General features: G+C 46.5%; 1 protein-coding gene across 1 annotated transcript in view; it reads right to left on the reverse strand.

The window, feature by feature from the left end:
• Positions 1-13534, reverse strand: part of LOC137868492 (ATPase family gene 2 protein homolog A-like) — a 39879-nt gene extending 26345 nt beyond the window's left edge. The window contains exon 1 of the mRNA XM_068705296.1: positions 13467-13534. Coding sequence (XP_068561397.1) covers positions 13467-13469 — 3 coding nt within the window. The 5' untranslated portion in view covers positions 13470-13534. The remainder of the gene's footprint in view (positions 1-13466) is intronic.
• Between the last annotated feature and the right edge of the window lie 6500 nt (positions 13535-20034).

Below are 20034 nucleotides of genomic sequence, written 5' to 3' on the forward strand. Positions count from 1 at the left end.
TCTCTCTCTCTCTCTCTCTCTCCATCGTGACACCTTTTACACAGTTGACAGCAGAGTGCTACTTTGATTTAAAGATATTATAATAAGAGTATAAAAATACGCTTCCCTTATTCTTACAGTACACTAACCGCTGTTTGAATAGACTAGTTTGAAAGAAACATGTCGCTCCCCACTGTGCAGGGACCATAGGAATAGAATGAGTTATCCTGCTGCAATGCTCACAATTCTTTGCAATGGCAACAGTCTCCCATAAAAATGGCCGCCGCTCTGATCTTCCTGCTACGTTGATTTGAATGAAAATGTCTCTCATTCTATTTGGGTCAACTCTTCGGCAGCCATATTGGAAGCTCCTGGACGGCAGCAGTTAGCTCTTCTGTCTTAACATTCAACAGACGGTCTCTCTGGTTGTCACCTAACCATCACCTTCCTGCTGTGAATGTAGTGAGCCCAACAGCTTGTTTAAACAAACGTTAGCCTTAGCAGCAGATAGCAGCTACAAGTTAACATTAACACGGGTTGCTAAGCCCCATTAGCTTGTTGGTTCTTAAGTTTGTTTACTGTAAGTTAATGGGCTTTCTCTTCCTTAGCTTTAAAGATGAGGTTAGCACAGGTTAGCACAAGTTGTTGTGCTAACCTGTGCTTATTGTGTCAAAATTGGAAATGTGGGGTTAAAGGTGGCGCTAGACTATAAAGCTCCGTCAACACGGTTATTTCAGGACCCATTGTGTAGAGTATTGTTAATGCTTCTGTGGCTGTTTAAAACATATATGAATCACTCCAATCATTGTCCTTCTCTATGGACATCTCTCTGACTTTGTCTCTGAGCCATGAATCATAATTCTTTTGGGATTATTCAGGTTTATTTAGCTGGTTTTGTACATCAGGTCAGAATCTGCATCCCGTGTCAGTGGAAACACAAAGTGGTATATTTGTAGTGAAATGTGAATACAGTTCAACCCAAAGGGCTTCTACGTCTTACTGCACTGCACACCGCGAACACCGAGAGCTGCGAGTTAAATGTAATCTACAGCATCAAAGCAATTAGCCACCTACTGCAGGAGATAACGAGACAGAGAAAGAAACCCCCACCCAGCATGTGAAAACCTGTGTCAGATTTCGCCACAGACAAGGTCACCCTCTCTCGGTCTCGCCTCGATGCCCCGGCTCGGTAACCGGATCCGGTGCAGGACGGCGACAAACCTGTTTTTGTCACAGCAGAGGTGCCCACTTGGTTTACATGCCCATTGTGTTTACAACACCTCCACATTTTATTTCTGCCCTTGTTTTCTTCCCTTTAGTGTAGCTGCAGAAAGGGATTCAAGGAGTTGTGTGTAGCTCTGCACACAAGGGGAAGCTTCAAACACACACATGTGCAAACACACACACCTCCCAAAAACAAAAGTTTGTCCCAATTCTAGAGCCAAAGCATCATCATTGGTGTTATGCTGCACAGCCAAGTTAACACTTGGTATGTTTGTAATTGTGCTGCCTGTGAAACTGCACAGTAATCCCTTCCAGCTGCCTCCCTCACTCACCCATCCACCCTCCTCTTCCTCCTCCTCCTCCTCTCTCCCCTTTCAGAGAAACTGTAGCTGTAGCTCTGAGTATGTTTTCCATGGGCCCTGGTGGATTCATCCCGTTGACAGCGCCAAGCCTTTTATGCATCGAAAACACAGTATTCCCTTTCAGGTGGAGAGACGGTGGAGGGGAGAAGGGGAGCTGGGTTGTGGATGGTGTTGGGGGTTGGGGGGGGGGGGAGCCAAGGACGGTCCCCGTAACAGACTTCAAACTTCAAAATCTTGGTCCTCATCTCTTCACAAAAAAAAGGGAGCGAGAGAGACAGACAGTGAGAAGGGAGGGGATGAGGGATCAAGAGAAGTAGAAGGGGGGAGGCAATGGGAGGAGGAGGGGAGGAAGGAAAAAAAAACACACCACAGCGGCACAAAGGAGAGCGTAATTAAGACAGGAAACGGGAGAAGAGAGGAGGGCTCTGGGGGCTTTCACAACGAGGCTGGCCGGGGTCGCTTTTCCAGAGAGCGGAGGAGTGGGGCCGATACCCGAGCCGTCTGAATGGAAATCAGATAATCTGTTAACACAAGGCATGGCCCAGATCCTGCCTGCAGACTGACACGGATAGACCAGGTCCTGTTCCAATCCACGTGTAACCAGGGCAACCAGCTGTTCCAGCCAAACTCTCTCTCTCTCTCTCTCTCTCTCTCTCTCTCTCTCTCTCTCTCTCTTACTCTCTCTCTCTCTCTGTCTCTCTGAGCTGGCGGCAAAATAAACGACAGGTGGGGCTGCGAGGCGGGTCGAAGCAGAACCGAGGCGCTTGTGAAAAAACACAAAGCTAACGCTCAACGCCGGGACGACATGCTGCTGAACTCTGGCAGGGACCAATGAGGTGGTCTCTCACCAATAAGGTGGTCTCTCACATATAAGGTGGTCTCTCACCAATAAGGTGGTCTCTGACCAATAAGGTGGTCTCTCACCAATAAGGTGGTCTCTGACCAATAAGGTGGTCTCTCACATATAAGGTGGTCTCTCACCAATAAGGTGGTCTCTCACCAATAAGGTGGTCTCTGACCAATAAGGTGGTCTCTGACCAATGAGGTGGTCTCTGACCAATGAGGTGGTCTCTGACCAATGAGGTGGTCTCTTCCTTCAACCAGTTCTTCTAGTAAAAGTTAACGGACACGCCTTTACTTGGACAGGTGAAGCAGCGAGTGATAACATGTCATATATATATATATATATATATATATATATATATGTGTGTGTGTGTGTTTAGGCTGTAGAGATGGTAAAGACCCCTGAGGCAAATTTGTAATACTGGGCTAAAATTGCCTTGACTTGGATCTGGTAGTGGCCATAACGTGACATTAATACGTGATTAATACAGCATGTACATTATAAAAAGGTATCGTTTCTGTTACATTTATTCAGTCACAGGGACACAGCAGCACTTGGCCTCGTGTTAGCTGACATAAACATGACTTCATTGAGTTGTAGTGAAGTATACAGATTGTAGGAGCTCTGGCACTGGGTGCTCAGTATCAGTAACTACGCTGAGTAAAGGCACTGGAATCAGGGTCATCTTTGACCACTTAAACCAATGGAACACAAGTTGTCTTCAACCCTCACGATGTGATAAACCGTTGCTCCGATCAATGCTAGCTGCTAACTAGCTGCATTATCACATCTGGCTAAGTGATCACACTGAGCAAGTCTTCTATGAACTAAGTCAAACATTCTAAACTTACACAGCCTGAAACACTAAAAACAGCTGCCTCTTTGTTTTGGTGCTTTGTCAGAGTAAAACCAAATGATCTACCTGACGGTGGTGTTGGTTCCACTGCGGTGTTAGGATCAAACTCTCCCCACAGCACCACAGCAGTGTTGTTTACAATGGCCTGAACAACTTTACAGATCCCCCTGGATGTGAGCAGCAGGCCACCGTTTTAAATCAAGGCTGGCTAAAGGTTGCATTTTCATCCTTTTTCAATTTAAGCTGCGTTCATATTTTAAGAGTGGCGACTTAACAACTAGAAGGAACAAATCTAGGGCAATAAAATCCCACCACTTGACCCACGTTGTTCCCAGCTTACTGTTTGATTATCAAATATCTGAGGAGGAGGGGATGAAGAATAGAAAGAAAAATACACCTCCTACAGGACCTCCACCTCTGCTCCCACTTCAAGAGCGAGGCGGTGCGACATGCAGCGGCGTACCACAGCTCAAACTTCCCCTTCCTCTTGAGGGGAAGCCATTTTATTGTGTTCCACTGAGATAATTGCCAATCCTTTAAATGAAAGGGTTTTCTCAGTGCTCTGGTAATTACTAGATACGCAGCAAGGGTCTGGTGAAGGAGGGGGGAGGTAGAGGGGGGGAGAGAGAAGAAAACATGACAGGCAGGTATTAAAATTCAATGGGTGCGGCAGGAAGGAAGTCGAGAGAGGGATGTGTTGAAACAGAGAGAATGAGGGAGGGCTGCAGGGAGGGAGGGAGGGAGGGAGGGAGGGAGGCACGCTGTGCTGCTGTAGCCTCCGTTTGGGGTTGAGGAAGGACATGTTTATGGTCTGAGGGTTGGGCTTCTTTCTTTTTTTTTATCCATTAGAGCAATACTGTGCCGAGTGCCAAAGTCACATCTGCTCCTGGGCAATCCTTTGCGTGGTACGGTGATTTATGTGGTGATCACTGACCTCTTTTCCTAAAATCACCGGTCTGTTTTTAGGAACTTCCCATCAGATTTGGAGCAGCTGAGCCGAGTTGAATAATTCTTTCAGACAGTGCAAATTACATACTGCGCTTTCCTACACAGTGTGTTGAGGAATGTCTCTCTGTGATGATTGAGAGACTGAAAACCAAAGCAAACTGTAACTGCACATGCAGTTATACACCTCAAAGGGTTCTGGATGCACTGGCAGGGTTTCACAGAACAGCTCTGTGAATCACGTCAGGTAAACACACACAGGCCAACGGAATAATTGTGGGGTGCCGTTGTTAGGATTACACCCTCATCAACTATTGCTGCTTCACCGTTTGTTGAAAATAGATAACGCCAAACATGGTTGACATGGCAGCACAGATAAACAACAAACAAAGAGTCAAAAAGTTGGCCGTACAGCAATCTAAAAAAAGAAATGGACCATTTCAAGGTGTTGACTGAGTGCATCATTACCATGCTTTTTACGGTTGAGGCCTGTTTTCCAATCTGATGAACTGCATGTTCTGAAAATGTAGCATGACAAGTGTCTTTAACTCCGGAACGGACAGAAAACGGTGTAGACGGACGATTGGACTATTCCTCTGAACCCTGGAGTACAGTCAGTGTCAATGTTTGTATGATTATCAATGTTTAAAATAGACACAAGAAGTAGACGTAGTCATCGTATTGTCAACCATCTTGTTTTTTTTGCAACCAGAAGTGACACGAGAGGGTGGAGCTAAGTACCACCGATTGCTAAACAATGCATTTCATTCACTGGAAAAACATGGAGACCAACCTGGGACAACGTCAAGGTAGCGGCCTGTCAATCACAAGGGAGTCCCGCCCCAAAGCAAACCCCTTTTTCTCCTTGAGATTACACTTAAGGAGTGCCCGGTTCACTCGACAGAGAGGTAAGAATAGGGTAAGAAAAGGCTTCACGTGAGGTTCGGTATTGTCATCGGGTATGAAGAATGGCACGAACACTCCTTTTGTATCTCCCTTGCAGTGATTGACAGAACAAAAACAACAAATAAACTAACCTGCATTAACACTGGCTACATCTGATGTGTGACTGTTCAAGCAATACTTGCACTCCCATTTCAAACCACGTTGATCGGACCAACTCTGGATTACCAATTGGGAAAAGTGGGCAACCGCCCTAAAAGTCCCCCAACAGTTGCAGAACTTTCTCAGCATCAGAAGAGGCGGGTCCTGCATCATAAGCTCATGGTGTGGCTGCGTCTTGTAGACGGGGAGCTCTACAAAGTGTACATCTGTGAAGTGTACAGAACAGCAGTCTTTTTGTAGGCCCCACAGTTGTCCAAGTTAATTCAGCTCTTACCACGCGGTGCACTTGTACTCTAGTCTGGACAGGTATGTCAGTCTATCTAGACCTCTCACATGATCTTTTTACATGCCATCAGGTATCATTTACACACTTTCCCCTGTGGTCCCTGACCCTGGAGAATGGCCCTTCAGATGCCCAAAGAGGCCCCAGGCTTGTCAAAGGATTGCCTGTTGTGGGCCGGCTGGCCTGGTGGAAAAAGGTGTGCTCTTAGCTTGTTATGTGACACGGAGGGGAGACAGGCCAGAGGAAGGTGAGGGGAGGAGCGTGGGGTGGAGGGTCAAGGCGCACAACAATGGCCCCTCTCAAGTCGGGAGGGCCAATCAGTTAAGTGTGTTTTCCTGCAATTTGAGAAAGTGGAATCTGGTCAAATTGGTGTCCTCTTGAGTTTCGATTGCATGAGTTATTAGACTGGGGGAGAGGGGGTGTGTGCATAAAGGGGCTGGTACTGCCTTAATTGATACTTTCAGCTCTTCCGAAAGAGGAGCGAAGCCCTCAGTAGTGCTGAACAGCAGCATTCCAGGTCAGGCTGGCTGTCTCCATGGCGACTGCCGGGGAGGGGGCAAGTTCCGCCATTCGCGGACAAGATTGGATGCTGGAAATGGATACGGACTGACAGGTCAGCGCCACGGGCCGCATAACACACTGCAGTCACAAGGCTTAGGCACCCTTCACTGGGGCAAAGAGATCCGATAGGGGGGTTTATCCAGAGGGTCAGGGGCCATCACTGCATCATCAACACGGATATACGGCACACACTGAAAACCAACCCGGCGGACAGTTAGAGTTAATCAATGCTGTGGTGCTTGCAGTCAGCCGAGACCACCGACAGCCCAACTCAACTAAACAGTCCTTATAATTATCTCTGAAAAAATGGCCTCCATTCGGAGAAACTAGAGTGTGACAGATCCAAGGAATCATCCCAAATAACTTAAGAACTACTGAACATGGCTGACGATAGAACCGTAACACCTTTTGGTGCTGAGGTTGTGCTTCTACTTAGCAAACTACCGAAAATTACACAACATTTGTGCACAGATTTGTGCTCATCGTAACATATTCTTTATCAGATATTGACTGACGACTATAATACAACATTCTGAAAGAAGGCCAGCCTTTGTACAGAGCAATAAGGCCAACGCTTCTAGACTACAGTGAACACTTGTTCTGTCTGTACAGCGTGTACTTTGCGTAGTACCAGAGAGCGTTCAGGAATATTGCAACACAATGTATAGATGATTTGTAGGCTCATGTGGGCTGGGCACCGAAAGCGCACGATGGCGACATAAAACCCAATCCATCACACAGAGCTGACCATCGACAGGAAGCATGTAGTGATCTCAAAGCAATAATTGCATTATACGCAGTGCTATCCATTCAGTCAACTCAGCAACGCCCTGTTTGCAGAGAAATATCTCCTTCCTTTTACAAGAGGATATTATTTTACAGTCTCCTGACCTTGAGTGAAACACAACACCGCCCACCAGTCTATTTCTGTATTTGTCTTACAGTAAGCTGCCCGGTAATTGAATCATGCTCTCCAGGGCTGCTAGACATGAATGGTGCTGCGGACGCATTCAGACTCAGTCACGGTGGTGAAGAAGAAGGAATAATCTTGCGGCTACTGTGTCATAGCTCTCGTGACTTCAATTATGTTTGTTTCTCCCTGGATTTGTTTTTTATTACATGCAGAGTGAACTTCTTCTGCACTGGTAGTCAGGTGACTGTTGTTAAAACTGCTTTGACGTACTTTTGCACCTCACTCCTAAATACGCTGGATGAGTTTGGCTCTTTATACTAATGATCCTAACAGATCAGATATATGTAGAACTGCAACAGCAACAGCAGTGTGTGGCATCTTTAAAAACACCACGCGGATAATACGGAGGAAGTCCATGTTAGCAAGTGTTTTTGGCAGCGTGGTTAATGTGTCATGACTCACGTCTTCAGCACGCAGTGTCTTCTGACAGATTACACCCAAGAGGTGTGATGTCAAACTGCAGAAGAAGAGAACAAAGTGGGCTATCAAATGCCAAAGAGCAAAGGTTTTCAGCTAATCTGTGCATCAAACTGATGCAAAAGAAGCTGTTGATGAAAGAAAAACGTATCTCGACTTATTGTCACATCTGCTTTGTAAGAAATCCGCAACCTGACCGCACCTCTGGTTGTGCAACTACTCCGGATCTAGGTGATTCCCTTTGGCAAGAAAACAACAACCCTCAGTTTCTAAAGATAGATAAACTGGTCTATTCGCATGCTGTCAACTGCTTAATCTCAAAACTAACAAACCGCAAACTGAAAGTCACTGGCTTCCCAACAACAAGACTCTGCTCCTCCACCTGAGGTCAGGTTTGGAACTACTGATTCATCCAAGTGTGAATTCAAAATAACTTAATGAACAGACCGACTGTACCACAGCGGCATGGAATACTGAAGTGTTCTTTCAGTAGGAATGATAATAGGTCAATGGCCAACTTCATAATGACCTGAGAACGTTATATTATTAGTGCTAGTTTGTGTGCTTGACTATGAAATCAGGTCGGCAGTCAAAGTGGACATGAGAACCTCCAACAGTCATGTGAGCTTCAGGCGGCGTCTTGGAGGCCCATGAGAGCAACTAATGTTGATAACACAGCTCCCCGGTTACTGCAACTACCCAGCATTACTGCTACAAGATTACACAAACAACTCCTCTTAAGGCTGCTGGGAACAATGCTGCAGCAGAGCATCAAGCAGACCTTCTCTGCTGGCTGCCATCTGCTTGCAATTCCGTGTAAAAATCCACTCTAAGAGCAGAAGTCTTGTGAGATAAGCATCTTTTTGGGCAAAACTTTCTCAGATGAGGGTCCCCGCTTTAATTTGCGCCCATTATCTATATTTATGTCCTCTGTAGTGTAGTTAAGAAGTTTGTGAAAAGCCTGTTTGGTAACAGCATTTACAGTAATACACAACGTTTGAGCTGACTGGACTTGGGGGGTCCGCAGGATGTGGAGGGCTGGGAAAGCGGCGTTATCACGTAGTCGGCGCGCGTTCAGGTTTAGCAGGCTGTTGCGGTCTCGGATTGCGATCAGGGCTTTGATAAGGCATTGTCGATGGGCTGTGGAAAAGCATTTTATCACCGGAGCATAATAGCGTGCATAAAAGCCGTGAACCTGTGCTGAATAAATACGAGGCGGCACACACCCTCAGAGACAAACGTGTGTGCACGCATTCACGCACACGCATGCACGCACACGCATTCACGCACACGCCTCGTGTTCGCTGCACCTTTCTGCAGATTATCTGTGAAAGAATGGCGGGATCTAGGGGCTTTCCCCCCCGCCTCTCTTTCTCTGCATGTGTGTGTGTGTGTGTGTGTGTGTGTGTGTGTGTGTGTGTGTGTGTGTGTGTGTGTGTGTGTTGTATCTCCATGCCTCCCCACACACACACTCTTCTGCCCCCCCCCCTCCCTATCTCTCTCTCTCTCCACCTTTCTCTCAGAGTATTCCTTCCTCTCCGTCTCTCTGTTTCGCTCTCCATGCCTGAGTGCAAGGTGAGGATCACAAAGGGAACACCTGGCAAACACGGATGTGGTCCTCCTCGGCTCATTGTAACACCCCTCCCTCCCTCCCTCCCTCCCCCCACCGTTGACTCCCTTTTCAGAGAGGTGCTCGCAAGAATGGCAAACAAGGCTTTCAGCAGCAGGAGAACGGAGGAAGAGGAGAAGGAGGAGGAGGAGGAGGAGGAGGAGGAGGTGCCCCCCCCCCCCCCCCCCTCCTCTACCACCACCACTCACTCCCTTTATCCCTCCCCTCCCTCCTCAGCTCGCCTTTCACACGCCAGGAAGTGCTATTCAGACCAGGAGCTGCATGTACATGTCCCTCTTTACCAGTTACACCTCACTCCTTTCTCTTTCTTTCTCTGAGCCCATGTGGATGTGTGTGTGTGTGTGTGTGTGTGTGTGTGTGTGTGTGTGTGTGTGTGTGTGTGTGTGTGTGTGTGAGAGAGAGAATAAGAGAAGAGAGGGAGGAATGAGATAGGCAGAAGCAGAAAAAGATAAGTGAATGAGGAAATGGGTGAACGGTAGTTTGAGGTTTATCTTCTTCTGATAAACTCAACTTTCACAGACGTGAACACACTTCATGTCTTCTGAGTCTTGCTCAACACAATCAGAGGCTGGACAACGTTTCACTGAGATGAAGTGAATTTTAAAACACAACATGTTGAAGTATGAGGCTTTTGTTTCCATCTCTTCCCCTTGAATCCACCGGATACAGCCACTATACATCTCATTATGATGTCACATATCTGATAAATCAACTTCACACTGTAACAACACTGTAACAACACTGTAACAACACTGTAATAACACTGTAACAACACTGTAACACGGTAACACTGTAATAACACTGTAACAACATGGTAACAACACTGTAACAACACTGTAATAACACAGTAACAACACTGTAATAACACTGTAACAACACTGTAACACGGTAACACTGTAATAACACTGTAACAACATGGTAACAACACTGTAACAACACTGTAACACTGTAATAACACAGTAACAACACTGTAATAACACTAACAACACTGTAATAACACTAACAACACAGCAATAACACTGTAACAACACTGTAACAACACGGTAACAACACGGTAACAACACAATAATAACACTAACACAGTAATAACACTGTAACAACACTGTAACAACACGATAATAACACTAACAACACAGTAATAACACTGTAACAACACTGTAACAACACGGTAACAACACGATAATAACACTAACAACACAGTAATAACACTGTAACAACACGGTAACAACACGATAATAACACTAACAACACAGTAATAACACTGTAACAACACTGCTTTGTGTTCAGGCTGGCTCCACATGGGATTGAACACACGCAGGGTCACAACCTTTTTGAATGAACTGAAATGAGGTGAAATAGAAGCTCTTGCTGATATGTTGGGCTTGGCCTGATGTTTTGGACACTTCAGTGTTTGGCTGAGTCATCAGTTCAGGCCTATATCCTGTTATAGCGTTCAGTCATTAGTGATAGAACACGAGAGGCGGATTGGCTCCCGCACACGGTCCTCATTTCAAAACAAGTCCCAGTGAAACACGAGGGAGCGTTCTCGTATTCTAGTTACTGGTCTTCTAAAATAAATGTCGACGCTAATTTGTGACTTTTTGCTAACTAGCGGTGAATCACTGAAGATAACTCAACGTGGCGTTCGTCCTGCAGATGTTTTCACATCACTTCCACAAGAAGACACACATTTTTATCTTTTAATCAAGCGAGTGAGTTTCAGAGTGAGTCCATCAACAACTCAACGCGTCTGAAGTGACTGAGACTCGAATACGATCAAAGATTTCACAAAGCGGCCGACTCATTCCTGGCCCATAATAAACAGGAAATAAGAGTCTGGAATGTAAAGAATGTGTGAGTTGTCTTCTGAACCGTTCTCCTTTGTAAACAGTAGACTGTTTCTTCAGGCGTATTGTTAACATTGTTTAAACATCAAAGTATGAATTCAAGATGTACTGTTATCGTTACCTGTGTTAAGGAAACGGGAGATCTGCAAAAAATACTTTTTGGTTGTGGATCCCTGATAACGCTGCATGGTAACAACACATCAGATGGCAGCAACGGAGCTAACCGCTAACGAGAGGAGGTTCCATTCAGCTGCACGACGATGGAGTCGAGCTCTTCACAGTGAACGATGAGGCCACATCACCACCATTGTTCCTTGATCAGTCAATCAGAAGGAAAGGTTTTGATGAGCGATTCATCCTGTTGTATGATTATAAACTGAATGTTTGGGGGATTTGGACAGTTGGCAGGATAACAAGCAACTTGGTTTTTTGAGGCATTGAAAATAATCGTACCCAAACCGCACCTCACAGAGCTCAAACAGGAAGTCATGTAGAGCGTGTGGAATCCTGAACAGCTACCATGGATGTCAAGTCCTCTACATTTACTGGACGGGGTCTTTACACGCTTTATTTTTGGGTGACGGTGCCTCGATGGTCAAATTAGCTGCTCAGTGTCTTCAAGTGTTCAATCAATGAATGAGTATAGAAACGGGAACAAAGTGAGACATCCCGTCACTTTCCTTTCAAGGGAACCGCACAGACCTGGTCGGGGTGAGATGAAACCTGCAGGAGGGCGGCCCCCGGTCAGTCCCCTTTCTCCTGTCCCACCACCTTTTGTAAAAGCATAAGAAAACCAAAAAGAAGCAGCAGCGCTCGACACGGTTCAGGTCCTGGTCTGTTCTGGGTTTTCTTCCTCTTCTTCTGAGAGTCTCTGTGTTTGTCCTAAGTCCACCTCTTCTCTCAAACAACAGACAACACAAGTTATCACGGCTAAGCATCGGCAACAGACCACCTGCATGTGTTGGTCGAGGGCCATGCAGGTGTGTGTGAGTGTGTCAGGTAAAAGGGGAGTGGTCTGTGTATTATGATGGATGTGTATGTGGGAGGTTGACACGGGAGGTTCAACTGCCGATGTTCTGTCTGGAGACAATGGAGCTCATCAAAGATCATTGATGTATTATTATCTTAACTTTCTCTATATTATATATATATATATATATATATATATATATATATATATATATATATATATATATATATATATATGCACTATACTTACTATATATATAGTGAGGTGGGTTCATATGAGTTCAAACACAATGAATGCCACGGATGCATAAATGAGCATGTTTATGAAAATTGTAAATTAGCACAACACCCACAACAACACCATATAAGGCTGCATCCTGCCCCAAATGTCCAGAAGTGTTCATTCACTAAAATGGCACCGAAGAGTAAAAAGAAGAGCTTTCAGAGTCAGGATAATGTCTACATGATTGTGAAATAAAATGAAAATCATTCCATAGCATGCACACATACAGACAGCCACCGAGAGGTTTACTTCCTGTTTACACAGGAAGTGAACCTCTGCCTGCAAAGTAGGCAGTGAAGTGCAGCAGGAATGACGTATTCCTGCATCTCACCGGCTCCCCTCAACAAACAGCCAATGGGATCTTTCCACTGATTTTGGATTATTGCAGAAAATAAGCTCAAAGAAACGATGATACTTCAAAATAAATGTCAGCAAGATGATCTTCACAACGAGTGAAGAAATGTTGTGATGTTCTCATTCCTGCAGCGCTCCATGGGGAGGGACACGGAGAGCAGGGGGCGGGGCCTGAGGACGGGTTGTGTTATGTGTGTGTATCCGCAAGTGTGCGTTCAGATGTGAGTGCACGCTTGCTGCAGGAAGACTGTGACAGCTTTACAGCGCTGTCAAGTATTTATAACCTACAACCTTTTTAGAGCCCCTAACCCGGGGCCCGGCCCGCCTCTCTGTGTCTGCGGCCCTCACCACAGCGGGGGCCCCGCTGCACTGTAACTGCACTTCAGCCCCCGTAAATCTCTCAGTGAGGGGACGACAATGTGTGTGTGTGTGTGTGTGTGTGTGTGTGTGTGTGTGTGTGTGAGAGGCTCCAGCTCCGTGCTATGACAACAGACGAAGCATCGCAGTCTTAAGAGCTAAGAGCGGCTATTTGCCTGTCAAACTTAATCTGGGCTCACAGTTCGACTTGAGGTGGCTTTTACTGTCTGTCAAGAGACAGAGAGAGAGAGAGAGAGACAGAGAGAGAGACAGAGAGAGAGACAGACAGACAGAGAGAGAGAGAGAGAGACAGACAGTCAGTCAGACAGAGAGAGACAGAGAGAGAAAGGGAGAGACAGAGAGACACAGAGAGAGAGAGAGAGACAGAGACAGAGACAGAGAGAGACAGAGAGAGAGAGACAGAGAGAGAGAGACAGAGACAGAGAGAGACAGAGAGGGAGACAGAGAGAGACAGAGCGAGAGCGAGAGAGAGAGAAGGGTGGAAAGTGGTACATACCATAAATAGCTCGGCTTGACGACCAGGACTCTCTTTCAGTCGGAGGAATGAATTTATTTTTTTTCTGGTCTGAGTGCGGAAATGACTATTTATGTACCAAACACTGTGATGTGTAATTTGGGAGATCTTGTTTCAAGCCTCGCGTTCTTGCAATTTAGATAATATAATCCTGACCGTCTTATATCCTGTGGGTTGTTTAGTTTCACCGACACCCTCGAACACACCGTCTCTCTCTTTAACGCTCCCTCCTTCTGTCCCTGAAGGCCACAGGGAGCCACGAGTGTGAATCACTAGTGATCGAGGAAACGTTGGTGAACATAAAAAGTCTGTTTGATTTTAATAACATCTCCATTTACACCGACCGTGCACTTTCATGAAAGAAACTGTATTTCTTCTGCAGAGTAGCCCGAGTCAGAACATTTCATGAGTGAGCTGTTCAAAGCATGTTCTCCTGAATCTATGCAGCACATCTGAAGAGCACTTCTACGTCAGAGGTGTGCACTGTGAAAGAAGCAGCATGTAAACTGCTTTTCCAGTTATCTGCTGCATCTCTGCACCGCTCTAGTGATTCATCCACACCGACAGCCACTCGGTATCCTGCTCCGCTCCACACACTTCAAACACGGAGGAGGAGGAAACGCGTCCTGACGGGGCCTCTTCACTGCGTCCTCAAGAAGAACGCAAACATTTTCAGACGCGCATCAGCATTTAAACCTCAACGTCGTACATGCATGTATGATTTGACCATACATCTATAATTTGTACCTATCAGATAACATTTGTTTCTCTAACCGGCGGCTCCGGCTGCGTTTGGGCACATAGGGACGGTAATTGCACCGTTGGTTTGCCGACTGTTTCGGGGAAATGGAGCGACATGTGCCACCACGGACGGAGGCGGAATGCAGAGCGCATATTTGCCAGTTAAAATAACTGTAATATGGCAAAAAGGGGGGGGGGGCTCAGTCAATCAAATCACTGAGTTCAGTCAGAGAGAGGAGACAGACAAGCAAAGTACTGCTTTAATTCAATTTGCAAGGCATGCCGTCTCAGTGTGTTGTACGGCAAAAAACACATAAATGATATGATTCTGGACCACAGCTCCAAGTGGAAGTATCAAATGTACAGAGCTGGAGCCTGAACCTAAGTCTCTGAGGCTGTAAGAGGGCCCTGCTAAGCACCGTCCACACTGAGGGACTTCATTAAAGTTATTACAGTCCTAAAAAAATCCTTGTTTTCTTTAAAGTAGTGGAAAACTTTGCCAATGTAGGACAGATCATTTTTCAACAGAAATCAACTTGTTTGAATATGTTCTATAAGCTAGAGTCTGAGTCATAAAACAAGATCAAACTGCGTGTTTAATGCAGTGCAGTGAGCTGCCTGCATCTTTCTCTTTACGACGCTCACGTTGAAGAAGAAGATTCAAGCGAGGAGCTTCTGAAGCGCTGGGAGTTGTCACATGCTAAGCAGACTCTGGTTCCTAGCTCGGGGTCATGGGAGTGTCATATGTCAAACTAAGTGCTTCCTGAGTTTAGCCATGCGCACACACCGAGTCAGTGTCACCTGTAAATCACACTTCACTAAATGCCAAAAAGCATTCCTCTGCAGTCTGAGGGGAGGAGAAGTGCACAGGAACCCGATGTGATTATATAACTGTACATTGAGTCTCTTACCCAGTGGCGCGTTTGACCCGTAAACCGCACAGTCGCACAACAACCGGGAGATTTGGTTCCACAGAAATGAGATTTTCTGGATTCTCCACGGTGATCATAAATGAAGCAGAGGCGCCAAAGAGCAAATGTTTGGAAAAGATTATCCAAAGTCAGGAAAGCTCTCGTTAAAAGGAAACTACTACATCAAAACCTGATAGGAAAACAAGTCTAAAATATGCGGTTTGAGTTGATCATAAACATGCTAATTAAGACTTCCTGTCCCGAGGCTACGATGTCGACAGTCTTCATTATTCAATCTGCGGATGCTTCGAACCGCAAATACGTTTTCCACGTCACTGGAGGCGAACCCGGCCGATAAGTGCATAATCAAAACGGGAAAGGCAAATCAAGAGCTGATCGTCACCAGAAAGAAACAGATTCATGTCGACGTACTGAGGGAAACACGAAAACACAGAGCGATGAATACATATCTGCTGACATTTGATAATCCAACCATTCAAGTATAATAGTTTATAATAGTTTTCTTTAGCAATAAAAACAGTATATAAAATAAAAAGTTAAAGATTGTTAGCTTTTCTCAAATCAAAAGATTACTATTTTGAAATGGAAAAGGTTAAACAGGGTTAAAATACCCTGGCCATAAAAGAGTTATTAAAACAATCCTGCCTCATTTTATTGGAAGTATTGAAAAGCAGCATCCGGCTCTTAATCAGTCGTGACCGACTTGTTTGTTGAAACTAATTGGAGTGACTTTCACGTTGCATCGTTCTCATTATGACCGGCAGTTTGAGTTATTCATTTATTTGTTGGTCTTCCGCTTGCAACCCACAGCTCTAACCCCCCCCCCCCCCCCCCCAGACCCCCCGCTCCTCTTCATCGGTCCTGTCGACAGAGTAGTGCCATAGACGCTGGTGGTGGTGGGGGGGGGGGGGGGGGGGGGGGGTTGCCCAACCCCTCCTCCCCATCTCCTCCATGGTGTTTATCCACTAATTGGGCCACTTCCTGAGACAGAGGCCAAACAGGGAAGGGAGGAATGCATGGCAAAAGGCCACTCAGACAAGCTAGCGTCAGGGTTGGGGGGGGGGTAAAGGGGAGGGGGGGTTAGGGGGGCTGTACGGAGATAAACGGGGGCAAAAGATAGAGAATAAAACAGATAGACAGATGTTTTCTTTATCTGTTTTTGGGGGGGAGGGGGCAAGCCTCTGTTCATGACATAACATTTCATATTCCACATGAGCACTTCCTGACTCTGCAGCTCTGCAGCTCTGCAGCTCTGCAGCCTGCACCCGGCGACGCTTCATGTTCAAACACGCAGGCCGCGGCGCTTTGACCGCCACCCCCGGCGCTCCCTCCACAGAACGGCTGCTTTAATGGGGAGAAAATGCGTATAAGTCATTGGACTGACAAATGGGAGGGCTCCTTTTTCTCTTTTTATCCAGCTGACCATCGATGCGCTCGGTTTCGTTTGATGTGCCGGCCCTTTGAAGTTGGCCTGCAGGGTCTATTGGTGCTTTCCTGGGGTTAGAAGTTGAGCCCCCACAGCACTGAGGACTCTTCAGGCCCGTTAAAGGATGCCAGATGAGAATCCCACAGTCCCATGACACCTCAGCGCTTGTCTGCGTACTCTATGTGGACGAGTGTGAGCCGGGGCAGAGAGCACTTTTTCTACAATTATACAACAAAAACATATATATATATATATATATATATATATATATATATATATATATATATAAATATAAATTAAATAAAAGCGGGGTAAACCTGAGAAAGTCGAGGAGAAACCGACGCGGGAGAATAAAAGATCCTAAAGTTTCTTTGTCCAACAGAGAAATAAAGCGAGGCTTTAGAGTCCGGATAGATCCGGCCTACACAACAACATACTGCTGGTCTCATTCACATCAGAAATACGGAGCTACGCATCGCTTTCTGGGAATGGCTGTGATCCCACCGTTACAAAAATCGGACCAGTGTCGGGAAAAATCCCCGCTGAGAGGAAAAGGTCACACGGTGGCCATTTGGACGGGGAAGACTAAAGCGCAGCTGGACTGCTGAGAATGACTCTGAATAAACAGACCAGGCCAATCAAGGAAGGAGGAGGAGGGGCTGGTCGAGACAGACACAAACCCTTTCCTGTTGTCCTAAATAGCAACAACCAGGGGAGCGCTATCTCCACTGAACTTCCTGCCCCGTCAGCTCCTGGGGACTCTGAGAACAGGGAGAGACCAAACACCGTGTCTCAGCGGGGGACGTCACCGACAACACTCGGAATGGAAGGACGTGTATTTCGGTTAAATTAGACGTGAATTGGGACTTTCTTTGGGAAATGCCATAGAATCCAAGCAGATGGTGTGAGAGTCTTGGAATAGTCTGTCCTTGTTACGCACGACTGCAAACCATGTGTGAACTAAATGTGAGCATGACAGAAACATCTAATCATATTTACCAGCAAGTTACAGCGCAAGAATGTAACGTTTGTGTTGATGAGATGAAACAATGAGGTTTTCAGACTCAAGAGGGAAACGCTCTAAAGGTCTCAGTACAGAACATGTCATGGCAGATATTTCAACTCTTCTCCTCCACGTTCACTCTTTTTAAGGACCGATTAAAGACGCATTCCTTCAAAATGATAGAATGTTCTTTTAAGAGACATGGAGAGCCAGTCCCAGACTGGGCATATAGAGGAAAGTGATGTTCCGACAGTTTACTGGATGTTTGGGAGGTGGTGGTAGACAGTGAGACAAAGAGAAGCCATTTTGAGGTGCGTGACGTGGGGCTGCTGTCCCCGGTCTAATGGCAGATGTGATGCGAGTCTGCAGGTGGCGTGCAACAGCCCTGGTCCTGGCCAATGGCCCTCCAAAACAGGATGTCTGAAACTCCCCAGGCTTGGGACTTCCTCTCCCGGAGCGCCACGGCCCAGAGTTCAGCCAGCTCCCAGCCCGGAGGAACGCATTACGGATCTGGCACGTGAAACAGTCTGCTGCTCACAACTGAACAGCGGCCCCCCTCCCCTTCTCTGGCCCAATCCCCTCTTTAACTATTTGAAAGTACAGAAATAGTCCCTGGTGCATTTCCAGAGGAAAGAGCTCTTTTTCTACTTGCTTGGTTTTGCGTCAGCGAGGCCGTTGATAGAGCACCCTCTGCACCGCCAACGTGCCAAATGAAATGCAACGTGCCTCTCCAAAAAAGAAGAAAAAAGAAAAGAGATGCAACCTAGACATGAACCACCAACGACCGCAAACAAAGAGGATGTGCGTATCTTTATGACAGGACAGAACAGACAGAACTCCCAAAACACAGAGCAGTTGATTCCCATTTATCTGCATCACAAAGTGTTCTGGGGCACAAACAGACACACTGACGCATTTTACGATCTCACCATGCGGTCAAACCTTCCTGTTTGTTAAAAGATAACCTGTACCTTGCAATATCGCTGGGCTTGTAAACTGCAAATATTTGGCATGAGTTTGAAAGCCGTGAACACCCCTCCCTGTCCTGGGAGAACAGCTCTGCTAGCACTTCTTCTCTGAAGCTGGTTAAGGCCTTGCAGCTGTGGAGGCTGTGTTCACAAGCATGAGCTGCGTTAATACCATTAGCAAAGATAGATGAAAGATAAATGTGCCTTTGAAGGACTGGATGAAGCCGGGAGGAGGGGCTTCAAGAATAAAAGTGGCCACATTAGAGAGACGCAGCAGTCTGCTGGGGGCTAAAGGGCAGGCTGGGAGGGCCAGCAGTATCCTCTGGCCCCTCACAGGCAGGCACAGCTTCTCCAATTACCCCCTCCGTACCACCCACCCACCCACCCATTTGGATTACAGTGACTTCATTAAGATGGCACGCTGTTTGGCCAATGTGCTTCCAATTGGGCCCAAAACTGTACATAAACCCCGCAGGAAATGCAGCTGGGTGACAGACTGTCCAAAAATAAAGAGGGAGGCAGAGAAGCAAGGAGTAAGGGTGTGTGTGTGTGTGTGTGTGTGTGTGTGTGTGTGTGTGTGTGTGTGTGTGTGTGTGTGTGTGTGTGTGTGTGTGTGTGTGTGTGGGGGGGGGGGGGGGGTGAGAGCCGAGGAGAATAAAACACATGTGAGGCGACGCAGAAGGGTCGGGGGCATGATTAACAATGCCGACACTTTGAAGACAGGAAGACACCTGGCGACCATCTTGTCTCCGTGGGCCCTGGACAGACGGTAATGCTTTAGTGTGTAGGAATTAGGCCCTACGCATCTCCCGGCTTTAGCACGGAACCGCTGGCCAGATGGGGACTTAGCCGGGGGGATTGCAGAGGACTCAAGGAATGAGACACGACCGCCGTCTCCACCGACTGTATGGGAGTCTCCGTTGACTTGGCAGCGCGCTTTGAGAATGATGGATAGCATGCTAGTCAGTGAGCTAGTTCACTTCCCTTATTGACTGTGATTGTGTTAAATCCCTCCCATACCGCCGCGCTGAGGAAGACTAATGAAGTGACAGGGCTGTGTGTATTTTCCAGAAAGGATACTGTACACTTCCTGCCTCTGCCGATCCACAAACAGCCATTGTTGTATAGTGCCTTGCAAACAAACAACAGGCGCCTAAAAAGTCCAGTGTCTGCATGACCTCAAATATACAAGCTAAAACCCCAGAGCGGTGCACGACATACCGACTGGAAATATGACTTCTGTGGTAAACATCCTTGTTTAAGAGATCGTTCAGGAAAACACAAGGATGTTTAAGCATCATTAACGGAACCATTTCACATCTGAACTACCGCCTCCCCTTGAGCTTTGGAGCTCAAACTCTACTGGGTGCATACAATGATTTCCTCCCATTTCTTTCCCATGAAGCAGAAAAAAAAGTCCCTGAAAATGTTATTTGTCAACCCCCCCCCCCACCCCCACACACACACACACACACACACA

Source organism: Cebidichthys violaceus, unplaced genomic scaffold (assembly GCF_023349555.1).
Source record: "Cebidichthys violaceus isolate CVI_PGR_0920_01 unplaced genomic scaffold, fCebVio1.0.p SCAF_113, whole genome shotgun sequence".
Lineage (NCBI taxonomy): Eukaryota > Metazoa > Chordata > Actinopteri > Perciformes > Stichaeidae > Cebidichthys > Cebidichthys violaceus.